General features: G+C 39.4%; 3 protein-coding genes and 1 long non-coding RNA gene across 7 annotated transcripts; 2 read left to right on the top strand and 2 right to left on the bottom strand.

The window, feature by feature from the left end:
• Positions 1–671: 671 nt before the first annotated feature.
• On the bottom strand, positions 672–7,583 carry LOC135607216 (uncharacterized). Of its 2 annotated transcripts, none has more exons than XM_065098841.1 (3): positions 7,121–7,583; positions 1,867–3,490; positions 672–1,141 (listed from the first exon to the last, which is right to left on the bottom strand). In XM_065098841.1, exons 1-3 carry the CDS (start codon positions 7,505–7,507, stop codon positions 996–998), a joined length of 2,157 nt encoding a protein of 718 aa, XP_064954913.1. In that variant the 5' UTR covers positions 7,508–7,583; the 3' UTR covers positions 672–995. The 2 variants fall into 2 exon arrangements, with proteins under 2 accessions (XP_064954913.1, XP_064954912.1); XM_065098840.1 differs by having other exon boundaries at positions 672–1,125; positions 7,121–7,581.
• Positions 7,584–8,146: 563 nt separating this feature from the next.
• Positions 8,147–9,739, top strand: LOC103977849 (flavonol 3-O-glucosyltransferase UGT89B1). The gene has a single exon (XM_009393485.3). The coding sequence runs from the start codon at positions 8,214–8,216 to the stop codon at positions 9,618–9,620; it is 1,407 nt and encodes a 468-aa protein (XP_009391760.2). The 5' UTR covers positions 8,147–8,213; the 3' UTR covers positions 9,621–9,739.
• Positions 9,740–11,381: 1,642 nt separating this feature from the next.
• On the bottom strand, positions 11,382–14,509 carry LOC108952425 (uncharacterized). Of its 2 annotated transcripts, none has more exons than XR_001977386.2 (3): positions 14,364–14,509; positions 12,043–12,123; positions 11,382–11,774 (listed from the first exon to the last, which is right to left on the bottom strand). It is a non-coding gene; the product is annotated as an uncharacterized LOC108952425 (long non-coding RNA). The 2 variants fall into 2 exon arrangements; XR_010485114.1 differs by lacking the exon at positions 14,364–14,509 and adding an exon at positions 13,096–13,226.
• LOC135582913 (putative U-box domain-containing protein 42) lies at positions 13,110–22,922 on the top strand. Of its 2 annotated transcripts, XM_065098839.1 has the most exons (4): positions 13,110–13,235; positions 14,021–15,160; positions 20,127–20,436; positions 21,246–22,922. In XM_065098839.1, exons 1-4 carry the CDS (start codon positions 13,230–13,232, stop codon positions 22,826–22,828), a joined length of 3,039 nt encoding a protein of 1,012 aa, XP_064954911.1. In that variant the 5' UTR covers positions 13,110–13,229; the 3' UTR covers positions 22,829–22,922. The 2 variants fall into 2 exon arrangements, with proteins under 2 accessions (XP_064954911.1, XP_064954910.1); XM_065098838.1 differs by lacking the exon at positions 13,110–13,235 and having other exon boundaries at positions 14,012–15,160.
• Positions 22,923–23,122: the final 200 nt, after the last annotated feature.

Genomic DNA, 23,122 nt, shown 5'->3' with positions numbered 1-23,122 from the left:
CGATGGCGTTTTCGCGCCCGGAAGCCCCGTCTTGTCGTTACCTCTCACGCTTGCTCTGCTTTGCTCGCTTTCTTCTTTTTATCCTGCTAAGTGGCCGGCGTCTTTTGGAAGCATGCACGATGGTTCACCCAGGGCGTTTCATCTACCACTCCAATCACGTCCCAACAAATATTGGAAGGCATTTACGTTCGTCGTGGTAACGTCTGCTCCTGCACAAAAAAGAGTTGAATGTCACTAAGATCTATCCTCTGTCGGATCCTATCAGTTGTAGATTCAAACCATGCATTTATAATTTCTCCAACTCTGATCACATGCATCACGAATGGTAGGTGCACTTCTCCTCTCTATTAATATTATTTCTTATTATGTTTTCATATTTATCAAGCTCAGAGATCATGCTCGAATGCACTAGTATTGAAAAGAAAAAATAGTTGAGTGGCGACCAAACCACCTCTCAAAATGAAACTATGGCCATAATTTTTGCTTTGAAAAATCCAGCTACAAAGGGTGTTTGTAATGGCATTGCACCATTTCATAGGGCTAAATCAGGAGAGTAATAGTGCGCTGGCAAAGAAAAGACTATATCGAGCCAGTAGGGATTAGCACATCAACATCCCATCCAGAGAAGAAAAATTGGAACAAAACCAAGTTACAGATGAGAGATGGCCGAGTGACCATAAAACATAGCTCAAATATGTTTATAAAGATGTGAAATCCATTTGCTATTCACATAAATGTATTCGCAAGTATACCCACCATATTACGCAATTAGTGATCCAAATGAGACAAAAAACAAACATGGAATTACACTTGCTCCCTCAGTTATCCAGGGGGCGTAACATAATAATAATTATACATATTATATGATTCAGACTGACATCAGAGTTGACTGCTATAAATTTTTTTCGGTCATAACAGAGTTTACAACGTTCTGCACAAATGTAAAGAAGCATTCTCGACAAGAACTGGGCATCAGTTTAGACTTCCGATGCTGCTTAATTTGTTCCGAGTGTTGGCATACTGGACTGGGGAAAGAACGAGCACTTGACTTCGAGTGTTCCAACCCACAAGCAGCCAAGATGGTATGGGTAGCAATTCTTGCAACTTCTTTGAATCTCGCAGCTCCTGCAGAAAGCAACATCTACTCAACATATTCTTTCTGTTAAGGATATCAAACTAGATCTGTTCATCAAAAAGAGGCATTGCTAGAGAATCATAAAATTAAATTTGTAACATTGTTTCATATCAAAGATCTTGGACCCCACAATGTAGCCAGATTGTTAACAGACTAGCTTATGGGGACACAATTTGTAATCCAGTATTGCATGGTTATAACTTAAGGAAAAGTAAAAGAAAACAAGAAAGAGATCATTAAATCAACAGGAAGTACAGGTGATATTTGTTGAACCATATATTTGTCCTAACTGCTAATGATTATCCAAGTCTAAAGTTGTAAATTCTCAGAAAGGAGTCTTCTTTTCCAGTCTTAAAATTTTAAATGTACAGTAGAAATAGTAAAAAGATATCTAACGTCACAATGTTTTGAGATCAGTCAAAAATATTTATAGAACAGCGAGCTAAAAGCCTTACGATAAAGATGCAGATGTTAAGCCAGTTTATACAAACATGATTAATTCCAAGATTAACTGTGTGATCATGCAATGACCAAATTTAATTAAAGCAAGAAAACAAGGGGATTCATACAGCATTAAAACATCAGAACAATCAAAACCTGGCAAGAGGACATCAAGATGGCCATTGGATAACTCTTAAGTTGAGATTGATATTAGAAGTATGAAAGAGTAGCAACTTCTATTCTCTGCATACAGTAGTAAAATGAATTTTTCGGTGAAGTAGCATAGTTACCTAATTGTTGATCTCTGCTTAGCAATTTTAAGTTTAGCTTAACCAAAGACTGAATCTCACTTTTAGAACTGTTGTCAGCTAAACCATTGGTTTTCATCAAACTACCACAAACATGTGTACCCAAATCACATTTCCTATTATCAAAATGTCGCTCTCTACTTGGAAGACTCAAGTTGATCTCATCCAATGATTTAGAATTGCTGCTGGAATTGCTTTTTGCCCTATCATTATTCATGGTCAAATTCCCATCCATCTTGTTCCCGTTGACTTCTTCTCTGTTGGCTTCAATGTTTGAGGTACTGAAATTAATCAGCTTTTTAGATGGTGGGGTGGAAACACATGATTGTGAACAAGTGACAGAACCTGGATTGACCATTGACTCTTGAAAATTAGACCTTGTTGAAGTACCGGATGAGACTAGCTGTTGTGCTAGATCACCCATCCAACGAGGTCCTTGCAAATCAGTCACTTTATGTGCATCTGGAGTTTGGTTGAAATCACTTTGGGACCATTGACTCTGATATAAAGTGAAACATCTGTCATCTGATCCAGTACCAAGAGTTATTTTGCCAACACGTGATTTACCATTGCAATTGCTCGAGCCAGACTGAAGTTTTTCAGTTCCTTTCAAGACATTAGCCTTGCTAGGGTAGTTTACAGCATCCTGTACAACATTCCTCTTACCAGGGGAATTTAGAAAATTATCACTTTTGCTATCTCTTTGAGTTGCTTGTGTTGCCTTTGCAATTTTCATCATTTTCCAGGCTTTGTCAATATCCTGTGAATTTCCAATATTAGCTGTCTTGCCATAAACATTAGCAGATGTGTTCTCTCTGTTTGTGTTAGATGTGGTGGCTTGCTGTCTTGATATGTGAGGACTACCGTAAGCACTAGCAGATGTTTGCTCTCTGTTGATGTGGGATGTGGTGGTTCGCTGTCTTGATATGTTAGGACTAGTTCTTGCAGGAAGTGATTGTCTTTTCTCATTTGTCTTTGCACCCAAAAAATTTGAAGAAAAGTGCAATGAACCAGCACGAAGCGAATTCCAATTTTCACGCAGGGCTTGTATACGATCATGCAAATTACGACAATTGCGCAAGGTTCTAGCTCCCGTATCAATACATTTTGCTGGGCCACATAAAGTTTTTCCAACAGTAGAAACAGAGGAAGACTGGTCAGTCAGTAGTCCAGAGTCTTGATTTTCACCATGATGTGAGTTTCTGGATGGTGATATGCAACCAGTACTTTGTGGTTCAAGAACATCTATAGTTGAGAACCTTCTTGATGAATTAGAAGTGATTTCATCAGCTACAATGTCATAGATTGACACTGATTGTTCAGGCACTTCAGTCGTATCCACATTTTTTACGGAATCTTGAGGGCAACGATCATCATCAAACTGAGATTTCAAATGCTTATCCCTGGAAATGGTGCAATCGGGGCAGTACCAATCACCCTCAGGTACGATAGTTCCCAGACCACTACAATAAGTGTGAGAACCTGAATCACATAAGTCACATAGGAGCAGCAGTTCCTCATTTTGAGAACCATGGCATATACTGCAGCTCACATGTGCATATGGATCTGAAAGGGCCACACTCTCGTTGCCAAGTGGATGGTAAACCTGCAAACTGGAACAATTTTTGTATCAACCTCAAACAAGGAGACCAAGGCACTTAATTTACCAGATTGTTTTGAATAATTTGCTAGAAATCACTTCAGATAACAAAATGAGAATAACTTCAAAACACATAAGATAGCTAGCTGATCAAAGCTTACAAGCATAAAACAAGCATAAAACAAGCATAAAAAGAGGAATGAGGTGAGTTCTAAGATCATCAGAGAATGACCGAATAAATAAAAATATATTTCCCAGCATTATATATAAATGACATGAAACTATAATGATTTTTCCAATGGTGTGATATCATCAAATTTGGTATCCAAGTATCTGTCTCACATCACAATGTCAGATAGTAAGGAAAAAAAAGGTACAAATAGTGAGTACAACAGAGGTGGTGATGCTAAAAACAGAGTACAACAGAGGTGGCAATCATAAAAATATATGTTCTATGCGGCCATAAACAGAATAACAATTAAAAACTGCCTTCAAGAAGTAAAGGCAGCACCAAACGTGGGAAGAACAACAAGATGCCAACTAAGGTCCTCCCATTCAATAATTCAAGCAAAATTGTATGAGTAGTTTGGACTGGATTTCCCAGTAAGATAACAAACAAGTACTAGTATCTCTTTCTCTCTCTCCCCCCTCTTGCTCTATTGCCGCCTCCACCTCAATCTCCCCCCTCTGTCTAGTCCTGCTAAGCCTCATAGGATGAGCAACAGTGGGACAGATGAATCTTGCTGCACCACCACCTTCATCAAGTTTTGCATATGCTACCTACTTCCCCAACAAGGTCACCTTAATCATTGTTTGTCAAACCCTCAAGTGTACACCTCTCCACCCTATCCTTCCCTCATGGCCTCATCTCTCTTTCACTCTCTGCCTCTAGTGGTTCAGCCAGTACCAACCTGTATAATCACATGGTATGACGGTCTGGACTGATACCATACCAGTTAAGCCAAGGATCAGTATCAGTACTAAATCGAGATTTTTAACCTTTGTTTCAATATATTCACAAAGATGATCTAAACATGTGTAAAATTGTATTAACATGTATAAAATCGATTTTCTTGATCTAAAACATAAAAAAAATTAAAATATGGCAACAAAGTCTGGTACTATACCTCTAGGATCATTTTAAATTCTTCTAACTATCAGAGGTATATATGTAATAGCCTTATGGTAAAAAGACAAAACACCTTTTCATATATAGGAAGTATCAAATAGATGACAAAGCAAGAAAATATGGATATTACACAATTCGCATATGATGACACAGCAAATCCTTTTTTATTATAAAAAGAGAAGTCATTTTGGTGAATAAATAATGTTACACAGTATTATGAGTTTTCCATGTTCCATATAATTTAGTAAAAATGTTATTCAACAAGAAACAAGATATTATATCATATAAAAAACAACCAATACAAATAAGCAAATCACTACAAGCATTGCAAATCTAACCACCAAAGTCAAAGGTCATAAACAATGATAGAAAAAATAATAAGGTTATTTCCTTAATATATCTACCATTTCTAGTCCTACATTAAATTGCAGAAAATCCCTCCAAAAACATTTTAAGAAGAATCAGATACTGTGCAATCTACCTCCAGACTTGTACTGGTATTTAGAAGAGAAGGTAGAAAGAGAAGGAAGGGAGAGAGGAAGTGAACTACATACAAGAAATGGTGGTAAAACTATTTGAAACTCCTACCAGATAGATCATTACTAAAATCTCTTGGATATTGTTGTTGGTTCACAGTTCACTTTAAGGCAATGCAACTGGTGAAGAATTCAAAGCTCATAAGCAAGGTTATAATAAATAAGGATAGCAAGTGATAGGGAAAATACTGGTCGGACGACGCGCCGTGACGACAGCCCCCGGAAAAGCAATAACGGTGACTAGACCCGCCCTGACAACTCCCGCTGCTGAACGGCGACCTCCGACCCTGCATGGTTGACCACGACAAGGCAGGACAATGGCCTACCCCCCGCCCATACCCTGCTACGAACCGCTTCGCCACGCGACCCCAGCAGCCGCGTCAGACGCCATCAGAGGTACCCCCTCACTCCAGCAGGCGGTCAAGTCAGGTAATACTAACCTCCTCTATAAATACCCCTAAGTCCTAAGCAAAAGGGGAGGCTCTCAATATACTCAATACTCGGAGGTTTCTCCTCCTCCCAAAAACCCCCTCCACATCTTTCGCTAACTTGATCGTCGGAGGGGTCGGGTCGAGCACCCCGACCCGACCTTGGTGCAGGTACGAAGCCTTCGGAGACTCAGCGGGCCCGAGGAGACTCCCCATCCTTTGACCACCACCTTCCGGACCCGAACCAAGCCGCGACGACCTTAGGGTCACGGCTGAACAGTTACTGACTGTAACAGCAAGTGCATGGCAAAGAAGCATCCTTTTCATCTTATGATACAACCAAGGTTTTCAATTCCAGGTATCGTAACCAGCCCATTGCCGGACCAATATAGGTTTGGTCTGTTCCAAGGAAAAGATAGAGGAGGAGAGGAAACAGTAGAGGGAGAAGAGGAGAAAAAAAGAAGGATGAGATGTACTAGAGCCGGTGGCCGATAGCGGTGGATGCATGAGCAATGATGGTGGAGAGGAAACTTGTGAGGGAACATGAGGTTCATGATTCCTCATGAGCCCTACTGCATTGTGTTTTTTTTTTTTTTCAAAAGAACGGATAAGCATAGAAGACTGGACTGCTCAATTTTAAGTATCCACTTTCCACTAACTGATCGGACTAGTAAATACCAACTGAAAGGTACTGAGCTGGGTAAAATTATAATTCTCACACACTTGTGCTTGGTAGAGACAAAGAAATTGTGCATCCACAATAGGATGAAAGGAATAAGGGAAAATTTTGCCCTTTTTTAGTATGAATAAGCACATCTATCAAAATCAAGTTCTCATTAAGGAAAGCAACACCAACCTAGCATATCGAATAGAATCCCCAGATGGAGTTCTCCATTTATTTAAGAAATGATCAAATATCACCAATGCTCACACCAAATACACTCAACTTCAAGGGATTAACTACATGGTTAATTGGTACACAAATTTGTAATACTTATTTCTTCTCAAGAAGTTTATCTACCCTCACTTGCCAAGTCCAAGAGGTCCTTAACATCTCCACTCCTGACATTAAGTAACGATGGTACAAGATATGACACAGCAAACCATGATTTACTTCACACAAGCATCAAAGAGCATTAACGCCCATGTTTAAATAATCATTATCCTGGTCTTGTGTATGCTTATAGACGAAGCCTTGGCCAAGCTAACCATCCTATTCTTGTACAAAATTTACTACTTTATTTAATCTCCCCTCCTCTATTTCTTCACACCATAGATCAAGTTTCAATTTTTCTTTTACAATATAGGCGTTGAACTGATTCGAAACTGTATTCAGAAAAGAGAAACAAATCAATTCTTAGAATGACAATTGTGTGCATATGTGCAAGCCTATCATAAATCTCGTTGTCCTGGGCGCTTTGAGACAAGACAAGCAAATCAGTTCCAACGACAGTTGCACATCCTAGTTGTTATTGATAAGACGAAACATTGAGCAATTAAGCAAGATCCACATAATTTGCTACTTTCAACTAATTCGCCTGACCTGGTCGCGGACCGGAACATCGACGACCCGCTCAACGACGAACATCCCATCCACCGGGGGTCGGCGGATGGACCGAAACCGCCGCTTGCAGAGGGGGCACCGTGACTCAACCTTGGCCCACTCCATGATGCAGACGAAGCAGAAGTAGTGGTCGCAGCTGTCGATTCGACCGCGGATCGACCGCTTGCAATCGGAGAAGCAGATGCCGCACGTCTCCCCCTCCTCCTCCTCCACCGCAGCCGAAGAACCCTCGCCTGCAGCAGCCGTAAGCTCCGGCTCCATCTTCTCCTTGCCCTTGCCGGTCGATTCGGAGCTCGGAGCCATGGTTCCGGCTAGGGATTTCAGGCGCTTAGCCGGTGCCTGATAGGGTTCGGCCACCCCCTCCATTCTCTCTCTCCCTTCACGTCCGTCTCCTCCGTCCCCGCCGCTTTCTTTTATAGCCCTAGTCGGTTGCGGCACGACGCAGTCTAAATAGGTCGGCTCGGATCAGACTTGGGTTTGGTCGATTTCTTCCTATTTTATTTGGTTGGATAGTGAATGCGATGTTCTTATCTATGTTGAGTTCATGCTAACAATTACTTTTGATTCTTCGAGTATATTCTTATAATTATAAATATTAAAAAAATATGATTACTTTGTCTGATTCGATCGGACCCATTATTGCACGATTTGTCGGCTCGTATCGATTAGGTGGAGTCGGTACTCTGTCGTTAAACACACTGATGATTTGGTAAGTCAAACAAGAATAAATATGTTCGTCAATTTTCCTTTTCTAATTTTATTTTTTATGCTACCCACTCCTGTATTATTTAATTTTCATCTGATTAAGAGCTAGAGACATAATAAAAGGTTAGCTAATTCAGATTGGACAAGGAAGATTAGATAAATCAATTTACGGTTATTAGTTATGAGTTCGAAATTAAGAGACTAAGGTCCACGGGAGCTCATTAGTGGGGCCACCACTATCTTAGAATCACCGGACGGGTAGATTATGCGTTCGATGTAAAGGTGGATACTTCGCACACGGCCGTCTCCTTCAAAAGGCGATACGACAAGCGGAGAGAGAAGAACCGGGGCGGAGGATAGGAAGGCCATGGCGGAGGGGCAGAGGCGCGCTCACATCCTGGTGATCCCGTACCCGGCGCAAGGCCACATGCTCCCCCTCCTTGACCTCGCCAGCCTCCTCTCTGACCGTTTCCGCCTCGTCGTTACTGTCGCCGTCACCCAGGGCAACCTGCCTCTCCTCTCCCCGCTCCTCTCCCGCTCTCCCGCCGTCTCTACCCTCGTCCTTCCCTTCCCAGAAAACCCGTCCCTCCCCCGGGGGCTCGAGAATACTATGTTCCTCTCCCAGCCCCAGTTCGGCCTCCTCCACCGCGCCCTCGGTGGCCTCCACGGCCCCATCCTGCGGTGGGCCCGCGCCCGCCCCGACCCCCCCGACGCCGTCCTCTCCGACATCTTCGTCGGTTGGACTGCTCGACTTGCAGCCGAGCTGGGAGTTCCCCGCCTCGTCTTCAGCCCCTCCGGCGCCTTCGCCCTTGCCGTCATGAACTCGCTATGGCGCCGGATGCCACAAAGGTCCGACGTTGACGACCCCAACGAGCTCGTCGCCTTCCCTTCCATTCCAGGGTCGCCCGTTTATCGCTGGTGCGAGCTCTCCACCCTCTGGAGAAGTTACAAACGGGGCGACCCTGTCTCCGAGTTCATCAGAGAGGGGATGCTGGCCAACCTCGGGAGCTGGGGGCTGGTCGTCAACACCTTCTCCGACCTCGAGGGGACGTACTTGGATCATCTGCGCAACGAAGACCTTGGCAACCCGCGGGTCTGGGCGGTGGGGCCCCTGGCGCCGTCCCACGGTACTGCCTCCGCCGCCGAGCGCGGAGGTCCGGTATCGGTCCCGGCAGAGAAGGTGGCTGCGTGGCTGGACGGCTGCGAGGAGGGGTCCGTGGTTTACGTCGCTTTCGGAAGCCAGGCGATGCTGTCGCCGCCTGCGGCGGCGGCTCTGGCGGCGGGACTGGAGAGGAGCGGCGCTAGGTTCGTGTGGGCAGCAAGGGCTGGCACGGCGGTGCCGGAGGTGTTCGAGGAGCGGGCGGCGGGGCGGGGGCTAGTTATCCGGGGGTGGGCGCCGCAGGTGGCGATCTTGGGCCACCCGGCGGTGGGGTCATTCGTGACCCACTGCGGGTGGAACTCGGTGATGGAAGCGGCAGCGGCGGGGGTGGCGCTGCTGGCATGGCCGATGGGGGCGGACCAGTTCACGAACGCGCAGCTGTTGGTGGAGGCCGGGGTCGGGGTGCGGGTGTGCGATGGCGGTCCCACCTCGGTGCCGGACCCAGACGAGCTGGCACGGGCGGTGGCCGAGTCCGTCGGCGAGCCGGGAAGGGAGAGGAGGGAGAGGGCGAAGGCGATGGCTACCAGAACGATGCAAGCGACCACAGAAGGTGGCAGCTCGTACAAGGACCTCGTGAAGCTTGTGGGAGAAGTGTCCAAGCTTGTCACGATGTAAAAGACGGACTAGAAAAATGCTTTGTTTGTTTCTGTTGTGCGTTTGTGTTTTTGCTTCTCAAATCATGGAAAACTTCGCAAATTGACAAGAAATAGAAAACCAGTTGTTTTTAGAAGCAAGACCACATGGAGCTCGACAATCCATTAAGAGCTTTATAAGATCATCCACAAAGGGGGCCATTGTAGAATTTGTCTCTTTTAAGGAGAACAAGAAAGATTGAATCAGCTATGGCTACATGAAATGGATCTAAAATTTATTTTAGGGGTTCCAAAGGAATCAGTCGAGCTTCATAATAAAAGAATTCTCCTTACTTAGGGAAGAAATCTTCAACTTATGAAGTTCTAATTAATATGTTACCAAGTGAATTACTATTTATAAGTCAATCAATTGCAATTAGAGTATAGAAAGTTCAATCAAATCCTAAATTGCCAATGAGATGCTTATGTAACAAAAGAACAGTTTTAAAATAGTGAATTAAAAAAACAACTTTATTTTTCTAATTTATTCGGGAAAGTGTTTCTCGTTTTTAAAATTTCCTAATAACACTTTTTTTTTTTATCTAATACCTGAAATATTCCGAACTTGATAGCCAACCACATACCCCTTTTCTCTTTCTTTTCCTCCATTTTCCTATCAATAGATCCATAGGATAAACCGATCTAGTATTTTTTTTTATTATAATATTTTTAGTAATATCAGGAAAAAAATATAATATTTTTATACTACATAATAGTATTATTTTCTTGAAAATACTCTAACATAATGTAAATATATTATAACTATTTATTTTAGAAATCACCCATTTTAAAATTCACAATAAAATACAAATTCAAAAAAATAATGAATACTAAATTTATGTGATTTAAAACTCATTATCTATATCCACCAAGAAAAATAAAATTCTGATAGACAAATTCCTTTAACTTAAACTTCATTTGTACATTCCTTCATATAAATATTTCCTATCTCTCTCTAATTATACTCAATAAACCCCATCCAAATCCCTCAGCATACTTTCTCACATAAATTTTCTTTTCTCAATCTACTATAGAGAAACTTTTACTATTCAAAATATCATTACATCATTAGGCCAAATGAGATATCTATAAATCAAATATCTTCTTACATTATTATGGTAAATGAGATATCCATAAATCAACCGAACTCTAATTTTCAAAAATTTCTTTCCTTCCCATAACTATTTTTTCTTATCTAAATTAGTTATTCTCTAAGGTTCCATAAATCTATATATATATATATATATATATATATATTATATCCATGGCCATTTCTCTCCTGTAGCAGAGAGAGAGAGAGAGAGAGAGCGAGAGAGAGAGAGAGAGAGCAATCAAGTCAGCTTCCTCATCCCATGATGGTGACTTGATAGCTTGCAAACCCATCCAGCCTAAGCATCTTCCGACTAAGATATCATCCATGTTTTGGCTGCTTCTATAAATTCTTTGTTTAGATACGACAGTCCATGAGACGAAGGTAACTTGAGGCTGAAGAAACCGCGCTAAAACAAATAGGACGACCAAGCAATCGGCGTGCCTGGTTTCATGGTTTTGACTGATTACAGTCAAATCACATATAGATCAATGTTTCAGACTGACAGCATGATTACAGTAATAGCAGGGATGCATCTCCCAAACCTAATATATGACCCTTTTCATGAGTGAAACATGATGGCCAACTACAACTAGTCATCACAACAAATGAGTATCCCAAAACTCTAGATTTAGTATTGGCTAAGAAAACACAGACAAAATTCAGATGTTTTTTTAATGTGCACAAAAACATGATAAATTCCCTATTGCTGCCAAACATTCTCATCAGTCTCTCTCACTTTTATTTTCTGCATGGCTGTGCATCTGATAGTTTCCTATAATTGTCTCATAGTCTTTGTGTAAAGCCTGTTTAAGCATATTTGAACAGGTTATTTTGATGGTATACATATAAAGGTCATATAACAAGCATTTTACCAATGTTTTATAGGCCATCATTCCCTCTATAATTTGTCGATCGACTGCTGCAAGCCAGCAACTGGATCCTTACTCAGAAGCACTAATAACTTGAGTTTTGCTGACCTCCTGTTCTCTTCCACTGGCTGGAATATCTCAATCCAACAAGGTTTGATGACCGGATCACACAAGGCTACATGTAAACATCCACATAAAACCTCATTGATGACCATATCCTGATGATCAATGAAATCTAGAATGCTGATATTTTCAGAGAAAAGTTTATGTTTGTGATTTAAGCATATGATAATAGATATTTGCATTGACTTCCAGTGGTTTCTGTATATATTTGTAACTTTCTGCTATTGTCATTTATAAAAGGTCAACTTCCAACTTACCTAACATCTCATTCTAGTAGCCAAGTTAGAGAGAGAAAAGAAATATTGTTGGCTTATGCTGACCTGTTCTTCAATTTGGATTTTTTGAATGTCCCAGTCCAGCTCCATGGGATGGCATCACTTGTGGAGCAGGTCAGTGAGTACCTGAGAACAAGAAAACACAACCATTTAATAATCTATTGATTTGATTTTTGAGTGCTTCTATGATCAAAAGAGCCAAAAAACTTGTAAGAACCTTTAATCAACGTTCACAGATTGGTGCAAGATGTTAGCTTGGTTGTAAATTGTAAGACCTCCAGTTCCCACTAACATAGTCAAGTGGGAAGCAGAGTATGTTTTCAACTACTACAGCAACAGCAAAGTGATGAAGTCCCAACATGTTTTCAACTGCTTATATCAAATTATGGATTTCAAATATAGGCAACAAGAATTCATCTACTAATTTGAACAGTAATTATATACACAACATTAGAGTGCAATTATAAGTCGAGTCCTTTTTCATTAACAAAGCTTTTATGAACAGTGGTAGTCCAACTTATAGTTTTATCATGACATCACAAAAGAGAATGTCATGAGTTTGAATCCTTGCTTTACCTCTTCTGTTTCACCCATACATGAAAAGCCTGCTGATCTTGAAATTTAAATGTTCAGGAAAAGCGGTAACCAATTTTATCATGTTTGTGCATGTAAATCTGGTAGTAATTTGGCTATTATACAACAAAAACCACTGCTTGCTTCAAAATTGGTTCAAATATCAATTTCAGCGATTTAATAGAAAGAAGATCTAAATGTGAGTCAAAATGGAAATAAGGAAAGATCTAATTCAAAGTAATTTCATTATCAATTTCAGCAATTTAATATATTGTACTGGAAACTATGCTTGATAAGGATATGCATGTGCAGTTTATGTATCTCATCTTCTCCTAAAGTATTGTAGATTTGCATTCTTGGAATCTGCATCTTTTCACTCTTAAAAAGATTACATATAAATGGTTGAGGCAAGTTTGACAGAGTAGAATATTGTTTTCTACACAGCAATAATAGTAATAAATGATGTTAGTTGTACCTAACATATCTAAAACATCAAGAAAGCAAGGCACACATAAAACCTTTGACCTATTCAACATAGACTTCTCTTCTGCAACACTTAGAAGGGATTAAAAACCAGTGCTTGGGAAGACAACAGTAAGTTCTGTGTCTTTACGAAGCAAAACTGCAGAAGGGGAGACTTGCTGTAGAGTTTCAGTTGGATGTCTGTAAGCACCTTCAATCTCCCTCTGTGTGCATTATTTGTAGACATTAGCGATCCAACAATAGTTTATCTGGTGATCTAACTAAAATTATCATCATATGTTGCTATATATGTATATATATTATTTTTTCAGAAAGAAAAGATTGAAACTCACCTTGTTTCTGGTTTATGCCAAAACTAATTAAGAAGTATAGATCCTCTGACAAGATCAGGATATCATATAAATAAAAGAACGGAAAACTTAACAAGGCTGCAGAAAATATGAGAATAGAATGAAAAATAATTAAGATAGCCTTCAAAATACTACTGAATAACTTTATGCAATGGAAATCCAAGAATCAACTCTGATTTGTTTCTCTTTCCCTTTATTTTCTTTACCCCTTTGAGATACAACATTTATAAGCTTCAGTTCACCCATACTTTGGTCACAAAACCTTTCAGCATGCAAAATAATGAGAAACTACAACTACATAGTTGCTGATAGTGAAGTTAACTTCAGCAGCTGCCTCCATCATAACATTGGAACAGGCAAACATTTTCTTTTTGGATAGAGCATTAATTTAATTTAAACTTCTCCCTCCAGAAAATAACCCAGTTTGATTCATCAGACCTTCCTGTTTTGGTAGATTGTCAAAAGATGAATACAGTTACTGATTTGAAATAACATTTTTTTGACCATGACTGTTTAATTCTTTTTACCCGTCAATGCATCTTAGAATCTGAACTACTTAACCATTATCTCCTTCGCATTAATAATCCCTCTGGCTCTCAATTTTAAATATGAAAAAGGTCAAAGACCAGAAGGTTGTTGTGGTAGAGTCTCTACTAGCAGCTATTTCAGAGATCATGTCATCAGTAGCTTCTGTGGAGATTGAACATCAAACTTTCATGGAATTGGGATGCTATCTCCATCGCATTTCTCCTGTAATTATGGAGTTTCGGACAATCGAAAATGGCTCTCCGAGTGCCTTACAAATTCTACAATCTTTATCTGCTAAAGTCAAGCTTGCAAATAATCTTGTAGCAAAATGCAGCACAGGAGCTAAGTCAATTAGGGATGATGATCTTAAATTCATCACTGAAGAGCTGGAAGAAGTTATAAGAAAGCTTGGGCAGGATCTTAGCACCATACCGTTGCCTACTTTTCAGAATAAGAAGTATGCTGAAATCACAGTTCAATCACTTTCAAGAGAGATGAAAAATGTTTGTTTCCACATAAATGGAACTGGAAACTGCATTACAGAAGAACGCAAGTTAGAAAATTCATCTGTAGAACAATTGGTGAAGAGAAAAGATGCAGACCTAGTTCCAAGTTCTGATAAGAAGAATAAATTACACAGTACATGGAGTGGGTATATGCCACGTCTGGGAGATTTTCTTGAAGGCATGGATTATGATGCATGGAAATATGCTAGCGGATCGATTGAGACACTATCACAAATAGCAGAATATAGTGAGCCACTATATGATACATTCTTTTGCCCAATAACAAAGAGAATCATGGATGATCCTGTCACAATTGAAAGTGGCATAACATTTGAAAGAACGGCGATAGCCGAGTGGCTTGGGAGGTTTAAAGATGTTTCAGAGACAATCACTTGTCCAGCAACAGGTATTAAACTGCAAAGCAGAGTTTTAAATAGCAATAAAGCATTAAGGACCATAATAGCTGAATGGAAAAGAAGAAATGAAGTGAAGAGAATCAAGGTTGCTCATAATGTTCTATTATTAGACAAATCAGAGGCCATGGTACTGGATGCAATAAGAGACCTAAACATCTTGAGCCAAAAAAGAGGATACAACAGGGAGGAGATGCACAACCTAGGAATTACAAAGCTACTCACAAGCTTTCTAGAACATAAAAACATGATGGTGTGGACTGAAGCTTTGAAACTTCTACGCTTACTTGTGGAGGACGAAGAGGGAAAGGTATGAGTTAATTTCCCAGGGTTACATGTTACACTTATTCCTGCTAAAAAAATCATGCTGGTGTTACTCCAATAAGCTTAGCGCAGAATTACATCAAGAACCACTATAGTAAATCTACAAACTTCTGTACGTAGAGGACAATTTCAAGCCAAATTGCACATCTTTATCAAATAATCTGAAATACCAAAAGAAACAAGAGGCTAATTTCAAATTACTTCTTATATGGCTTCTAAAGAAAAACATATACAAATAATAATTTCAGGTTCATGAAAGTAATCACATGAATGTGCTAAAAGTCAATTACCACTCAAAGAAGAAGCATTACACTTGGTCATGCTAGATTCATCTAATTATATGATGAATATAAAGATTTTGTTGTAATACATTAAGCTCTACTACTGTGGTTTACACTCTTCCATAGTGTAGTGTTTCTTGTCTTATCTAAGTGATGAAAATCTTCAACTTAACAACCATATATCCCGATAGCTAAAGAGCTATGATACATATGGAATGCAAATTGACCCTCTCCAACGATTTGAAACAAGATGGATCGTTTAAGATTGAAGTTAGGAAAACTATTCTAATCACATAATCAATGAAAATTTGATGAAGTAATTAGAATAGTATTTTGATTCCCTTAAAACGCTACAAACTAAGAAGCTTGATAAGTTGAAAGGAAAAACAAAGATTTTTCTTGGGTTTTGAACGCCACAAACAGAAATGCTTGATAAGTCCAAAGTTCATACAAGAACTTAAAAACAAAACACTCACCGGTGTTGTAAGTTGAATATACTTCTCCAATCTCCCCTTACAAAGAGAATCAGCCTTGTTTATATAGTACAAAGGGAATGAATATACTTTACCGTGATTTTGTTGATGGCTTGGTAATCAACACACATTCTCCATGATCCATCCTTTTTAGATACCAACAGAACAGGAACTGCACATGGACTCATGCTTTCTCGCACATATCCCTTTTTCATAAGCTCACTTACTTGTTTTTGGATTTCCTTGGTCTCTTCGGGGTTGCATCTATATGCTGGCTTATTTGGTATGCTTGCACCTGGAATGAAATCAATTTGATGCCCAATTCCTCTAATTGGTGGCAAACCATTAGGAACTTCTTCGGGAAAAAGATCCTTATTTTCCTGCAAAAGATCAACAATAACACTAGGCAAACTCTTGTCAATTTTGTTAGAAGCAATCAGAACATCCTTGTACATAAGTACAAGTAAGGGCTGCCTCATGGTTAAGGCTTTCTTCACATCACTCATTTTGGCATAAACACTCATTTTTCTTTCACTCAAACTTTCTTTGTTTTCTCTCCCCTTGTATTTCCCAATACTCTCATTTTTATCACTCAACTCATCATTTTCTTTTATCTCTATTTCTTTTTCCCTCCCTAAAGTTTTGGTTAATGAAGACTCAAGCTCCTCATATTGTTGTTTTATGCACATTTGGTCCTCAAAAATTATCTTTGGAGGCAAAGGTCCAAGCTGATATTTCTATCCATCTATGATCAAAGAATAATGGTTCTTGAATCCATCATGTATTACCCTTCGATCGTATTGCCATGGTTTCCCCAATAACATATGACTAGCATACATAGGTACCATATCACACCAAACTTCATCCTTATAACTACTAACTGAAAAGGAAATTAACACTTGTCGATTTACCTTTACTACACCACTATCATTCAACCATTGTAACTTGTAAGGTTTTGAATGCTTGATAGTAGGTAATTTTAGTTTCTCCACGAGCAAGGTGCTTGCCACATTTGTGCAACTTCCACTATCAACAATCACATTACACAACTTGTTAGCAATCAAACAATGAGTATGAAACAGATTTTCACGTTGTTCACCATGTTCATCATTTTCATTTTGTAAATTAAGTATACGTTGAACAACTAGATTTTCACCTTTAGCATACTCTACATCACTAGTATCCTCTAGAATGTCTTCATTATCCTCTTTCTCACTTTTAGATTCTACAATTCTATCCCTCATGATCATAACTCTTTTATTAGGATATTCGCGTGCCACATGTCCATACCCAAGGCACTTAAAACACATAATACCTCTAGTTTGATTAGGTAGATTCTCACCTTTACCCTTGCTGCCTAATTCATTACTACCTTTAGTCTCATCAATTTTAGGCTTGACAATGGGTTTATCATCCTTTTTACTCCAATTCGGTTTCCAAGAAGAAGAAGAACCCGAATAAGGTTTTGAATCATACCTTGTGCCTTTTCTTTTGAGTTGCCTCTCAATCTTCATGGCTACATTCACCATGTCTTCAATCTCCACATAATGTTGTAATTATACAAGATCAGCAATGTTCTTGTTTAATCCACTCAAGAATCGAGCCATGGTGGCCTCACGATCTTCATCCACATTAGCCCTTATCATAGTTATCTCCATCTCCTTGTGATACTCATCAACACTCATGGAACCTTATGTCAAGGTTTGCAGCCGTTGATGCAAATCTCTATAGTAATAGCTAGGGACAAATCTCCTCCTCATGATTTGTTTCATCTCCAACCAAGTCTCCACGGGTCTTTCACCATTTCTACGCCAGTCTTTACACAATTGATCCCACCAAACAATAGCATAATCAAAAAATTCAACAGCGGTTAATTTTACCTTTTTCTCTTCAGAGTAGTTGTGACATTCAAATATGATCTCCACTTTTCGTTCCCACTCCAAATAGGCATCTGGATTATTCTTCCCTTGAAAAGAAGGAATTTTCATTTTGTTGCTGCCTCTGTTTCTGTCCACACTATCAAAACGTTCTCTCCTAGTTTGTCTCATAGGATTAATATCTTGACCAATTAGAGTACCTTGGTCATCATCCACGTCATCGCCACCATCATATTCATCATTGACAAAGGTTGGTTGTCTCCCACGTCGTGGTTCACCTTGCAATCTATTAATTACATCATCATGCCTTTATAGATGATCTCTTACATCTCTCATCACTTTGAACATACATTCAAATTGTTGCTGCATTGCTTGAACTAAAAGATCATTGGATGAAGAACTCGCTTCTTTATCTTTAGACATGTATACAATCGGAAAAACAAAGTTAGAACAACCTCACCAACACTCCCTCATGTTTTTTTTTTTTTTTCCACTCTAGATTTGATTCACTCCACTCATGTTTCACACAATTTTTTTGGCTTTTCTCTATACTGATCTTACCACTCTTGCATTTTACCTCTCTTATTTTGTTATTTGAGTTCTTAGATTAACTAAGGTACCTAAACAAACAATTCAGATTATGGCAATTCAAAAAAAAATAGTGAAATTAGACAGCTTTAAAAGCAAACAAAAGATAGGCCAATTTAAAGCTGTGTGTAATGCACTTTAATCATAAGTAAAGACTATAATTTTTTTTTTTTTTTTTTTAGGAATGAAGAAAGATTTCCAAATCGAAATAGAAATTCAAATGAACAAAGATCAAATTCTGTAACTTGCAAGTATTCTTTGAATCCCCATTTTTTTTTTTCTAATTCTGATCTTTTTTTTTTTACCTTTGATTTTCTCTCTTCTTTTTTTTTTTTGACTTTTTTATTTTTTTTTTTTATACCATAAAGTGCGGAATTACAAATAAGAATAGTAATAACGCAAGAAGCACAACAATGAAGATGAAAGAAGAACAATAATTATAGATATTGGCCAAAAAAGAAGAAGAAGAGAAAAGAAAAAAAAATCTAAAAGATAGCAAATAAATAGATACGCAAACCTCAAACTTGAGCCGAGCTCTGATACCAAATAATGAAAATCTTAGCAACCATATACCCCGATAGCTAAAGAGCTATGATACATATAGAATGCAAATTGACCCCCTCCAACGATTTGAAACAAGATGGATCGTTCAAGATTGAAGTTAGGAAAACTATTCTAATCATATAATCAATGAAAATTTGATGAAGTAATTAGAATAGTACTTTGATTCCCTTAAAACGCTACAAACTAAGAAGCTTGATAAGTTGAAAGGAAAAATAAAGATTTTTCTTGGGTTTTGAACGCCACAAACAGAAATGCTTGATAAGTCCAAAGTTTATGCAAGAACTTAAAAACAAAACACTCACCGGTGTTGTAAGTTGAATATACTTCTCCAATCTCCCCTTACAAAGAGAGTCAGTCTTGTTTATATAGTACAAAAGCCAAGTACAAAGGGAATGAATATATTAAATAACATTCATATTCCTAATGCATGAATGTAGATTACTCATGAATCTACATTGAATTGTTTTGAATAATTATTGATGAATAAGCCCACAATTCCTAATATGGTTCAATATGGCTGAATGACCTTTATTCTTCAAAGATGGCTAAAAATTCATCCTTCTCTCAAGGTTGGACTTTCTCTTCATGATGTTGACTTATTTGAATCAGGTTGATTATTTTAGGCTTTTCTTGTATCCATAGAACCTTGACCAAGTTTTGACTAGCTTGCTCCTTCCAAATGCCTTCTAATAAACAAATTAAGACTTTTTTCATCCTTTTAATTTTTGCTCTTGTCATTGATCATCGATGAATAGTTAAAGGGTCTTTGGCAAAATTATAATCAACTTGCTCATTCATATCACTAAGGAATCAGTCTCAGATGCTAATAAAGCTCCTTCAAGTCACCACTAGGCCACAGGCATCAATTTGAAAAACCAACTTGAACATGGAAGGACATGAAGAATGTATTACCTATGATATAACTACATATATATCATCTCTAGCCACCCTTCCAATGCAACAGGTCCTAAGAAAATTGTTAATAAATTCCTACCCATGAAGAGGGAGGGCATGTCAAAACTTACTTTTGACATGTCTCTTAATAGATATTTTAAGGTATCCAGAAAAAAACAAATCAATGAGATTTGAAAAGTAAAACATACAAAATAATTAAGCAGATAATGCTTTGGAATGGAGATAGATCTTAGTCTGTGGAGGATTGTTTGCAGGTTATAGTTGCAAATACCAACGCCCTTGAAAGAACAACTGAGATGCTATCAAGCAATAATGCTTCAGTAAGGCATGAATCAATAGCATTCTTATTGGAACTTTCAGAAACTGAAACTTTGCTGGAAAATATTGGATCTACTGCTGGTTGCATCCTGACACTCACTACCATGAAGTATAACGAGTCCGCTGGTTCTTTAGCTGTGGAGAAAGCAGAAAAAATTCTCAAGAACTTGGAGAAGTATCCGAGGAACATCAAATCCATGGCAGAGTATGGATACTTGGAACCCCTTCTGGACCATCTCGTTTCAGGTAAATCACATAACTCCACTTTACTGCCAATCACAACAGTTATTTGCTCTTCTCTTCCTGGACAGAAGCACCTAAGCATCCATGTGTTTTTTGTTGCACAAAAATCTAAGAAAGTATTGTGCCATAGTTGACTTGTGAAAGCAAATCCATACAATATCAACAGAATATGAAGAAAGATCCAAGTTTAACATTTTTAGCTAATTAACATAAACAGAATTAAGGTTTTACATTACAAGGATCATGAAAGACCTCAGAGATATATCCAATCAATAGGTCTTACATTGCTGGGGTTTGTTTCCCTTCTGTCCTTCTCAAGAAAAGACCACACAGTTTACCCAATTGCTCATAGCTAATAATTTCCATCTTGGATGCACACTTCTAAAAAGTTTTGAAGTTCCAATTCCACCACATGTATTTGATACTTTATTTTTATTAGATTTAGTTTCTCAGGATTTACAAGTTTGAAGATCACATGAACTCTGTCTTTTGTCATCTGTAATTCTATAGTTCACAAACTTTCCTGTATCGATATACAGATCATAAACTTTTTTAGCTGACTTAAACCTAAACATAATTTGTGCATTCTAAATAATCAGCATCCGGGCTCTGTATCTGGAAACTCAAGCTCAACTAATCATAAGTTGCAAGTCTCCATTCATCAAGGGCTTGATGACAAAGGTCTTCTCTTGTCAATTTAAACTGAATTTGATTAATCAACTAACAGTAAATATCTAAGTAATTCTTGAGAATCTAATTCTAACCTTTTACATGAATTCTGATCACTATCTTTAATCATCATATTGATGCAGGCACAGAAGAGGTGCAGATAGAGATGGCAAGTTACCTCAGTGAGCTAATTCTTGAACATGACATGAAAACCTATGTCGCAGAGAAGGCCTCCAAGGTCTTAATAAAGATGGTCACCACCACACATACGATTATTACACATAGAGCAGCATTCGGAGCTCTTGTCCAGATCTCATCCCACCCCCTGAACAACCCAATGCTTGTAAATGCTGGCATCATCCCTATCCTGATAGAAGAGATGTTCACTTGTGAAATCTACAACACATACATAAACTTCAAGGAACAAGCTGCTACAATCCTTGCAAATATAACCAAATCTACAATTGACCTAGAGACGATCCAAGTCGATAAGCATGGCCACACCATTACCTCACATTACTCCATCTACAACATTGCCCACATGCTGAAATGTTCCAAATCAGACAAGCTCAACATCAACCTTATCAATATCTTGCTCTACATGGCCAAAATCCCCAGACATATTGCCACAGTGGTGTCAGTGATCAAAGAGACTGAAGTGAGCTACACGCTCATCGAACAGCTAAATTCCCCAGTGGAGGTGCTCGTCGTTGCTGCAGCGAAGTTACTCACAGCACTGTCATTTCACATTGGCCACAGAATAGCAGAAGGTCTCTGCAAGACCCAAGGCCAGCCGGAGGGCCTAATCAAGAGCTACGACATCGATCAAATCACAAAGAAGCACGCAATCTCAGTAAATCTAATTGCGAAGCTGCCGCACAAGAATTTGACACTCAATCTGTCTCTGCTCCATCAAGGCACAGTGCCTGCAATTATAAGCAGAATGCAGGGGATCCTGAGAGGTGAAACCAGAACAACGAGGTACACGAGGTGCTACCTCGAGGGGTTAGTGGGCGTGCTAGTGAGGTTTACAGCCACTCTTTTTGACCAGGAGATCCTTCAAATGGCTCGAGGACAGAACTTGACATCAGTGTTCACAGAGTTGCTGGTTAGGACAGGGGGGAGCAATGAAGTGCAGAGGCTAGCAGCAGCGGGACTTGAGAACCTCTCTTCCCAGTCTGTTCATCTCTCAAGGCCACCGGAGGTGCCGATCCCCAGCAGGAGGAGGTTCTTGTCAAAAAACTTCAGCTCGAGTTCCCAGGAGGCAAAGAAATCACAGAGGGTTCAGCTATGTCTGGTGCACAAGGGTGTCTGCTCCTCCTCCACCACCTTCTGTCTACTGGAGTCCGGAGCTGTGGAACGGCTGTTGGGCTGCCTGGAACAGAAAAACCCAGAGGTGGTGGAGGCAGCACTGTCGGCCATTAGCACACTGTTGGATGAGAGAGTGGATGTGGGGGAGAGTGTGAGGGTGCTAGGTGAGGGTGATGCACTGAGCTTTGTGCTGGGGGCCCTGCGGGAGCACAGGGAGGAAGGTGTGCGGCAGAAGTGTTTCTTGGTGATCGAGAGATTCTTGATGAGTGGTGGAGATAGCATTGTAGGAGAGATCGCCGATGACCGGATGGTGCGCGCTGCACTAGTGACTGCTGTTCATAAAGGGAGTGGCAGCACCAAGACGATGGCTGAGAACATACTGAGGTATCTGAACAATATACCCCCACTGAGCTAGAAATATGGCCATTAGAATTGATCGTCTTAGAACTATACAAACCATACGTAAGGCTGGAAACTTGGAGCTGTGCATCAGTGACAGTTTTACTTTCCGTCTTCTTCTTCGTTGACTTACTCGTATTAGAACTACACAAACCATACATAAAACAAAAGATATTTCACCATTTCAAGGGGAAAAGAAAACATCAGTGAATGACTCATTTGATGACAGATAGGAAACTGCAGCTCAAATAACAAAGAAAACCAAGAGAGGATGAAACAAGTGCCAAGGATTAATGAGCTTGTCAAGAGA

This window comes from Musa acuminata, chromosome BXJ2-3, assembly GCF_036884655.1.
Source record: "Musa acuminata AAA Group cultivar baxijiao chromosome BXJ2-3, Cavendish_Baxijiao_AAA, whole genome shotgun sequence".
Taxonomy (NCBI): domain Eukaryota; kingdom Viridiplantae; phylum Streptophyta; class Magnoliopsida; order Zingiberales; family Musaceae; genus Musa; species Musa acuminata.
The sequence above is the reverse complement of the archived record's forward strand: the minus strand, read 5'-3'. Positions and strand labels throughout refer to the sequence as shown.

Bases quoted from the DNA above. Each gene is read 5' to 3' on its own strand.
- LOC135607216 (XM_065098840.1), bottom strand. From the start codon at position 7,507: ATGGAGGGGGTGGCCGAACCCTATCAGGCACCGGCTAAGCGCCTGAAA. The intron at 3,491-7,120 runs GTCAGGCGAATT...TCCAGTTTGCAG, and splicing joins ATGTTCCGGTCCGCGACCAG to GTTTACCATCCACTTGGCAA. The intron at 1,126-1,866 runs GTAACTATGCTA...TGCTTTCTGCAG, and splicing joins AAGCAGAGATCAACAATTAG to GAGCTGCGAGATTCAAAGAA.
- LOC103977849 (XM_009393485.3), top strand. From the start codon at position 8,214: ATGGCGGAGGGGCAGAGGCGCGCTCACATCCTGGTGATCCCGTACCCG.
- LOC135582913 (XM_065098838.1), top strand. From the start codon at position 14,012: ATGAAAAAGGTCAAAGACCAGAAGGTTGTTGTGGTAGAGTCTCTACTA. The intron at 15,161-20,126 runs GTATGAGTTAAT...GATTGTTTGCAG, and splicing joins TGGAGGACGAAGAGGGAAAG to GTTATAGTTGCAAATACCAA. The intron at 20,437-21,245 runs GTAAATCACATA...ATATTGATGCAG, and splicing joins TCTGGACCATCTCGTTTCAG to GCACAGAAGAGGTGCAGATA.